Source organism: Momordica charantia (genome assembly GCF_013281855.1).
Source record: "Momordica charantia cultivar OHB3-1 chromosome 9 unlocalized genomic scaffold, Mcharantia_2.0 BLBB01000009.1, whole genome shotgun sequence".
Taxonomy (NCBI): Eukaryota; Viridiplantae; Streptophyta; class Magnoliopsida; order Cucurbitales; family Cucurbitaceae; genus Momordica; species Momordica charantia.
In genome coordinates, this window is record NW_028275167.1 from 19,311,380 (window position 1) to 19,320,418 (window position 9,039).

The 9,039-nt window shown below is 42.6% G+C and overlaps 2 protein-coding genes across 2 annotated transcripts; both read left to right on the forward strand.

Annotated features, from left to right (window-relative positions):
- Positions 1 to 487: 487 nt before the first annotated feature.
- LOC111014154 (uncharacterized) lies at positions 488 to 937 on the forward strand. The gene has a single exon (XM_022288781.1). The coding sequence runs from the start codon at positions 488 to 490 to the stop codon at positions 935 to 937; it is 450 nt and encodes a 149-aa protein (XP_022144473.1).
- A 2,980-nt stretch (positions 938 to 3,917) lies between these two features.
- LOC148209146 (uncharacterized) lies at positions 3,918 to 4,442 on the forward strand. Its single transcript, XM_088117427.1, has one exon. The coding sequence runs from the start codon at positions 3,918 to 3,920 to the stop codon at positions 4,440 to 4,442; it is 525 nt and encodes a 174-aa protein (XP_087973553.1).
- Positions 4,443 to 9,039: the final 4,597 nt, after the last annotated feature.

A 9,039-nucleotide genomic window follows, 5' to 3' on the forward strand; every position in this document is an offset into this window, starting at 1 on the left:
GTTCAAAGCCAAGCTACATCATTAAGGAACCTAGAATTGTTAGTAGGCCAGTTAGCTACGGATTTGAAGAGCAGACCGGTTGGAACATTGCCTAGCGATACAGAAGTGCCAAAAAGAGACGATAAGGAACAATGCAAGGCCCTCACTTTGCGAAGTGGGAAAGCATTACCTCCAGCGCACCCGAATGCTCCAGCATCGATCAAGGAACCTACTCAAGTTGACCAGGGAGAAACTCAATCAGAACAGGGCAGTGAGTCAGCAAAAGTAGTTGTGCCTCAGACAGACAACCAATTAATCCACTAATTGCTAGAACACCTGAGACAGGGTCTACACAGAATAAAGTGCCCGAGAAAAAAAATCAGGCAGAACATGAAAATGTCCCAGCAGAATATAGGCCAGCGCCACATATCCCAAACTGTTGCAGAAAAAGGAGTAAAACATTCAATCCAAGAAGTTTTTTGATGTCTTTAAGCAACTGCACGTGAACATGGAGGCTCTAGAGCAAATGCCAAATTATGTGAGGTTCCTGAAAGAAATACTCACAAAGAAGAGAACGCTGGGAGATTATGAGACTGTAGCAATGACGAAAGCTTGCAGCACTACACTCACGAGCAAAATTCCTACAAAGATGAAAGATCCTCAGAGTTTTACCATACCAGTTTCAATTGGAGGACAACAGATAGGACTTGCCTCATGTGATCTAGGCGCCAGCATCAATCTCATGTCGTTATCAATTTACAAGTTGGGCATTGGAAAAGCAAGGCCCACAACAGTGACATTGCAGCTGGCGGATCGATCCATTACGCATCCAGAGGGAAAAATTGAAGACGTTTTGGTACAAGTAGATAAATTTATTTTCCCTGTTGACTTCATTATTTTGGATTATGATGCAGATAAGGAGGTTCCGATTATGATGCAACTGGGAGAGCTTTGGTAGATGTCCACAAATGAGAGCTCACAATGCGTGTGCAGGATCAAGAAGTGAAATTCTCGGTGCATGACTCCATGAAATTTCCTGCTGAATCAGAAGAGTGCTCAGTATTAAAGATATTGGATGAAGCATTAATGGAGGAGCTGGAAACAGAAGCCATGCTGGAGCATTTAGAAGCAGTTGACGCTGAAAGTATTGCCGATGCATTTGAAGAGGAACTAGAAGATGTCCAATCAGAATTCATGAACACCAATAAAGGATTTGTTGGATTTATTAGAGACATTGCCAATCATCATAGCAGCGGACTTACCCTTGGAAAAGGAGCAGATGTTGTTGAATGTACTCAAGGCACATCAGAGAGCAATTAGATGGACTATTGCGGATATCAAGGGGATAAGCCCCAGCTTTTGTATGCATAAGATAGTGCTAGAGGAGGATTTCAAAAACTCTATAGAACCTCAGGTAGACTTAATCCGGCTATGAAGGAGGTGGTTGACTTTTTACTGCAGAAACATGTGTCGGTAGCCCTGTTTGACCACGTTTTTGACCCATTTCCCATTATTATTTGACAAAAAGAACCACATATTCTTAAAGTAGAACATACATAGATTATTTATGCATAAAAGTCAAACTATGGTACTTTAGGAAAAATATGAGATAAATGCGGTCAAAGTTGGAAGAAAATAACAGAATTCTGTCTTTTGCAGAATTGCGCCTGGCGCATTTTTGGAGGGCAATTTGTCAAAATGCACGTTTTGATTAATGAAGGACAAGGAGGACATTTCCCACATGTTTAAAACCGTGAGTCCAAGTCCAAGTGAGGTGGTTAGGTGAATCTCAACCCTTTTCCACCTAAAATAGAGGGGAGTTTCAACCAACCTATGGTGCTATTAAATAAGGCCATCCATCCCTCAGCAAATCATCCTTTCCAAGGTTCATTTCATCTTCTTTTAGATGCTCTCTAGTTGTAGAACACGTTTTTAGGGATTATGTTCATGTTCTAGTTGTTCATTTCTTCGTTTTTCACACTTTTACCTTTCGTAGTGCTTTTAATTCGAGTTCTTACTTCCGTTCTTTGTTCATTCTGTTCTTTTAAAGTTCTTTAGTGAGTTTCAACTCCCCTCACGCTCGAGAGAGAAGAGGGTTAAGCTTGAACTCCCTGTACGGCTTATTTATTCATTTAAATTCAATGAAAAATACTTTCTTTATGTTTTCGTGCATTTACTTTCATTTAATTATGTTCTAAATTAGTTATCAACCTCCTTGTGGAATGCCTTAGTCAAATGATTTGATTTTCAACACGCTCGGGATTTTGGCCAGATTGCGCCTGGCACTTTTTTGGGTTGGTTTCTAAAAACTTCTCTTTACGTCTTTTTTCCATTTGGCCAGTGGGAACTTGATTTATACACTAAAGTCCAACCTTGGGAAAGGTGAGTTAGGTAAAATAATAGGAAACCAAGATGGGATGTGACTTAGGAATAAGCGCATAAAATATGGTCCTAGGAATAGGCCCTCTGACCCATAATGCAAATGAGTTGGTAGATATTCTCTAGGATTGTAATCACACATAGGAATATGATTGTAGGTTACCCTAGCCTCTGCAGCAACCAAAAGCGGTAGTGAAAGAGTATAACTCAAATCCCAAGAAAAGTCAGGAATTGCGCCTGGTGCATTTTCCCAACATAGTGTGTTTTCCATGTTTTGCATCAAAACTAAGGTAGGAGACAAGGAGGTTGAGTTTCATTAAATTGCTTGATAGTTAAAACCCAAAACAACAACATTTCACCATTATTTTCTTCCTAAATCACAATTGCATATTTGAACTATTTCACTGCATTACTTGATTTTGAAAAGCAACAAGTCCCTGAGGATTCGACCTTGGATTACTTCCGAGTATTACTTGTGACCGTATGCGCTTGCACGAGTCTCTAATCTTTTTAAAGGTAGAGAAAATCCCAACAGTGGTAAAGAAAGAAATTATCAAGTGGTTGGATGCAGGGATCATATATCTGATTTCAGATAGCGAGTAGGTAAGTCAAGTGCAGTGTGTGCTTAACAAAGGAGGCATGATGGCCATCTTTCCTGACCTGGTGGAATCAGTAGTTGAGGTGTTTATGGATGACTTTTCAATCTTTGGAAAGTCATTTGCAGAATGTTTGGATAATTTGAAGAGGGTGCTGCAAAGATGTGAAGAAACAAACTTAGTCCTGAATTGGGAGAAGTGCCACTTTATGGTGCAAGAATGAATTGTGATAGGGCACATAGTCTCCAGAAACGGCATAGAAGTAGACAAGGCAAAGATAGAAGCAATAGAGAAATTGCCCCCACTTGTGAATGTCAAGGGCATTCACAGTTTCTTGGGGCATGCCGGTTTTTATCGCAGATTCATAAAGGACTTTTCGAAAATCTCTAAACCTCTTTGTTCTTTGCTTGAGATTGATAAAGAATTTAACTTCACATCTGTCTATTTGCAGGCGTTCGATACACTGAACTATGCTCTCACATTTTTAACGACGCGTGTAATTTAGTGTAACATTGCAATGAATGTCAAAGAGTTGGAAATATTTCCAAAAGGTCATAGATGCCTTTCACATACATCTTAGAGGTGGAGCTTTTTGATGTATGGGGCATGGACTTCATGGGACCATTTCCTCCATCCAATGGAAACCTCTTCATTTTATTGGCAGTCGATTATGTATCAAAATGGGTCGAGGTAGTCACATACGCCAACAGTGATGCCAAAGTGGTAGCAAAGTTTCTCCACAAGCAAATATTCACGAGATTTGGTACATCCGGAGCGGTGATTATTGACGAAGGCTCCCACTTCATCAAAAAAGCTGTAGCATCTCTCCTTACTAAGTATAACATCAGACACAAAGTATCCACAGATTATCACCTCTAGTCAAATGGGCAAGCTGAGATAACTAATAGAGAAATTAATAGCATATTGGAAAAAGTGGTTAACACAAATCAAAGAGATTGGGCGATGAAGTTGGATGACGCCTTATGGGCTTATCGCACAACATTCAAGACACCTCTGGGCACATCTCCTTACAAATTAGTTTTTGGGAAACCTTGCCATCTCTCATTGGAGCTGGAGCATAAGGCCTTTTGGGCTGTGAAAAAGTTAAACTTGGATTATGCTGCTGCTGGAGATGTTCGCCGCTTACAATTGCTAGAACTTGAAGAATTCCGCAGAGACGCATATGAGAATGCGAAATTATACAAAGAAAAGATGAAGCGCTGGCACGATGCGAAAATCAATCCTAGAAGGTTTGAAAAAGGGCAACAAGTGTTGCTTTTCAATTCAAGACTCAAACTTTTCCCAGGGAAGCTCAAATCGAGATGGTCAGGCCCATTTTTGGTCTCACATGTATTTCCCCATGGAGCAGTTAAAGTACAAGAGATGGACTCGGGAAGAGAATTCACAGTGAACGGGCAAAGACTGAAGCATTTTTATGGAGGCAGCGTGGTGAAAGATGCTGGAGCTCACCACTTCGCCACGGACTGAGAAACCAACAACGGAATAAAGGGAGCAAGATTTAATGATTAATTGTTTTATTGCTCCCCAGTTTTGAATGTAGAAATTTAGATTTTTCATTTTTTTTATCTGCCATTTTGAACATTAATCAGCTTTCATTTTAGTTTTTAGGGGGGAAGTAATTAAAAGTCAGGTTGGGTGGACAACTTTCAAAATGGGCATGCAGTGATGACGTAGTGATGTCGCTAGCGCGAAAGGACAAGGCAGGTGGAAGCGCTAGGGCGTGGCAGACATGCAGAAAGGTATTTATGGCAAATTTCAGCTTCCAATGAGAGAGGTAAGTAACACTTTAAAGTTTTGGGAAGAACTCATAATTGGTAGAGATTTTGAGGGATTTTACTTTTTATTTTAGGGGGAAATTTTATTTCCATTAATTGGAAGAAAATCGAGGGAGATATTTTCTTTAATGGGCCACAACAACTTTCTGTTTTCCTTTAAGACCCACGTCTCCCTCATTCTTCTCTCCCCGCTTTGCACCATAACCGTACCACTCCCCCTTTCTTCTTTTAAGTTCCTAAAACCCTCTTCTTCCCAAAACCCTAATCCAAAATGCATAGAATCAAGCACAAAGCAAATAAGAAGAGAGTGCTGAAGCTAGAACTCTCGGCAAGTTCTGGGTCGAGCGGCGATTTCAAGGAGGCTGTTGAAACCATCCCGCCGGAGGCTTCCGATGAGCAGAGCCCTACCCAGCAAAGCCCCACCAGCTCAGAGCACAATCTGGCTGACGTTGAGACTCCGCCGCCACCTCCTCCTGTCGCCAGCTCTCAGGTAAACGCCCCTGGTCCCACTTTCTCCTCTTCCTAAGCCCAGCCTGATGAACCCGTGACTGCCGGCAAAGACCCAGAAAAGCTCACCACCCTGTCCCCTTTCACTCAAAACCTTCCCGCCGTTACTGACAATCCACCCCCTCCGGTTACCTTTCCACAAACTCCACAACCTACGACCACCCCTCCTTCAACTACCAACATCCCTCCACCCATTCTCATCGAAGAAATCCAATCGCCTGTTCCATCCAAATTCGTACCCACTGATGGACCCGCCTAGCGAACGCGAAAGACTAAGCGGCCAGTCTAATCTGTCCCAAGCCCTAACACAGCCCAAAAGAGAAAAACACAAAAAGTGCCTCTGCGGGCCCTTGCCAAAGCAAAAGCCACAAAATCCACTTCTGCATCTGAAGGAAAACGTCGCAGCCCGATGGTCTCTGTTTCCCAGATTACTTTAACCCCGAGTTCAGATAAGTGCATCACGGTAGTCCCTACGAGCCAGGCGGCATTCCAGAAGTTTGTCGACTCGGAAGTGAGGGCGAGCTACAGGGTCATCAAGACAAGGGACTTGTACTTGGAAAAAGGGTTTGTGGAGGCGGACATGCCCCAATTCGTGAAGGAGGGAGCCACGCGGTTAAAATGGGAGCATTTCTATGCTCCACTTATGCCGGTTTTGCCGGAGATCGTGAGGGAATTCTACGCCAACTTTGACCCCGACAGAGTGGGACACACAACGGTGCGGGAGGTTGAAATCGATTGGACGCCGGAAAGGATCAACAAACTGTTTAAGCTGCCCAACATTCCTGAAGCTGAGTTCAATTCAATGATCCAGCAGCCCTTCGTGCGGGAGCTTGAAAATGCCCTACATCTAGTAGGCATTGAGGGTGTTGTATGGCAAGTGACGGCCAAGGGAGCCCAATCAATGAAATCTTGTCAACTCACGGGGGAAGCCAACGTTTGGCTCTACTTCGTTAAGAGTCGGGTCATGCCTACCACGCATGATTCGTCTGTTACAAAGGACAGAGTCCTTCTGTTGGCCTATATTTTGGAAGGTCGCTCCATTGATGTCGGACAGCTCATCCATCGAGAGATCACGCAGTGCGCAACAAAAAAAAACGGCCGTCTGTTTTTCCCGAGCCTTATCACCAAACTCTACCTTCACAGAGATGTTCCCATCTTGTATGACGAAGAGCCCTTCAAGGACAAATTGGTGATAGATAAAAGCACGGTGGAAAGGCTGATGAACCAGGACCCTACGCGTCGTGGAGCTGTGCAGAATGTGGCCGAGTTTGGTTTTTTGGGGGTGATAGTGGAAAAGTTGACAGATAAGTCACCCTTACTGCCACTCGACAGAACCGTACATGAGATTTTCACCTCATACGGCTCCTCGTTCAATTCTTTCGAAGTCATTGGATCCTTTTCCTCGTTCGAGAATCTCCTCCCTTCTTCCATTCCGTCCCGAAGAGTGACCGGGACCAATTCAGTCACGTTTTCATTCATTTGGAATCTGGGCCATCAATGAAATGATGGCCCAGCTCGTAAAAATGCAAAAGAAGCTCTCACAAATGGAGAAGACGTAATCTGCATCTGCTGAAAAGGCGAAGAAGAGAGATGCGAGAATCCTGGCAGTATTGGAGCATTTTCAAGTAGCAGCCCCGTCAGCATCGCTGTGCCAACCGTCTGAAGGTATTGCTGGAGCAATCCGGCAGCTCTGAAGAGGAAGATCAGCCTATGAGCGACTCTTCAGAGGAAGAAGGAAGTGAAGAAGAAAGTTTCGTTTGACCAGCAAAAGGAAGTCCCTGTCCTTTTGTCTTAACCAAAACTTAACCCCCCCCCCCCCCGGTTAGATTTCAATTTATGCATTTTAAATTTCTGCATTTAAATTTCTGTCTTTTATTTTAATGTTCAGTAGTTCAATATTAATACTAGTTCTTTTTACTTTATTTTGTCAGTCAGATTGTAACCCTCCCCCCCCCCCCCCCTATATTAAATGAAAAATTAGGAGTTCTGGAAGTTTCTGTGTTCTCATCTTCTATCTGTTGCCTTGCCTTTTATGAATCATCGTTATGCTAGAGCCTGCTAATCCGGAGTATGTCTGCTGATGCTGGAGCTTTTTAATGCAAGCTAGCTTTCTTTTGCCCCAGCATTTGGTCCATGCTTGCTCACCCCTGCCTTACCATCCCTCTAGCAGTACTGAACCCAAACAACGCTTACCCTAGAGAAGAATTTCAAAGGCCATCTATTCGAAGCCATCTCTTATCTTTGTATAGTTAGCCTGGATTTCTCTAAGTTCCCCTTAGTTGATAGCATTAGCCCATCATATTCTTCAATATTTCCAACTAGCAAATTTCATTAAACTTTATTACACTTTCGCTTTAAATTTGGGGGCGTGCTAAAGCACTGTAACATCGATGTCCTTAGCCGCATTGAGGACAATGCGACCTTTTAAGTTTGGGGGGAGTGAAACTTTAGTTCTTACATCTTTAGTAACACTTGTATATAACTATGAATCTTTTTAATCCTGTAATTCATCCCATATATTAAAAAAAAGGCTCGCAATAAAGGAAGGGCTAGTCGCCCGTATCCAGAGAATAAAGAGGCTGCAGGATAAGGAAGGGCTAGTAGCCCATGGTTGAGGAAGCCCAAGTTGGCAGCACAAAGGTTAAAGGTTTAGGCTAGTGAAAGGTAGTTTGAGAAAGGACTTTCTAGGAGAGGTTAAGCTTGAGGTTGGGAAGTAGAAGGAAGTTAGGGCTGATTAGAAATAGCATCTTCCAAAGTATGAGCAAATCTGAGCTGCTTTCATTCCCTTGCTCCAGCTGAAGTATTTTAGCAGAGTTTTTAAGCTTTCGCATAGTTGGCTAGAAGTAGAAGGTTGAGGCAGAGGACTAGATTGTTTGAAGTGCAAAAATTTCCCATACCTTCTTTTATTGTCTGAACTGAAATGCATGTTCTTGCTTGGGGACAAGCAAGATTTCAAGTTTGGGGGTGTCATAACTCTGCAAAAGAGAATTATTCTGGTGATTATTTGGGTGAAAATGTGCATTAAAATGTCAAAGTGTGTCGGATTTAGGTCAGAATTAGCATGAATAGTGTTCAAATACAAATTCTTAGCTAAATATCCTTAGTCTTGTGAACTTTGGCCAAAGACAGCATAAACTCTCGTATTTGTGATTCTTTTGCACAGGTTTTTAAAGAAGAGTTAAGAAGAGAAGGAAGTGTTGAACCAGAGAAGAAAAGTCAAAGCATTCTCAAGTCAGAGCATATAAAAGCTGGAGCATGAGTGTCCGTACAGTTAATTCAAAAACATGGCATTCACTTTGTCCGTACAATCTCCAACTGGGTGCCCTAAAAACGAGACCCGATATTTAAAAGGAATGTTGCCCTAGCCGACAGGCACGCAGATCCAAATGGAGACAAAATTGAGAGCTGAAAAGACAAGGAAACGGAATATACCCATTTTCGGGAGGAGAGCTGACGCTAGAAAGGGGAAGCTCGCTTGCTGGAACGACCTGTCTGCTTCTTCTTCTCTGTCATTTAGCCATTTTTCTGCTATGGGTTGTATTCTTTCTTCTTCCATTCTGTTTTCTTCACCCATTATGAGCTAAACCCCATTTTGGGGGAGGTTCACATGTTGTAACTGACTTAAGACCAAACCTCTATCTGCTACATTTATTCTTAAGCAAATCTGAATTTATTTCTTAAATCGTCGCATTACTGTTGGTCGTTGTTTCGTGTATGCTAGCTTCTGTATTGACCCGGAAGGGCTTGTGGGTTCTGATTTGTTTTGCTTGTGATTAGTGCTT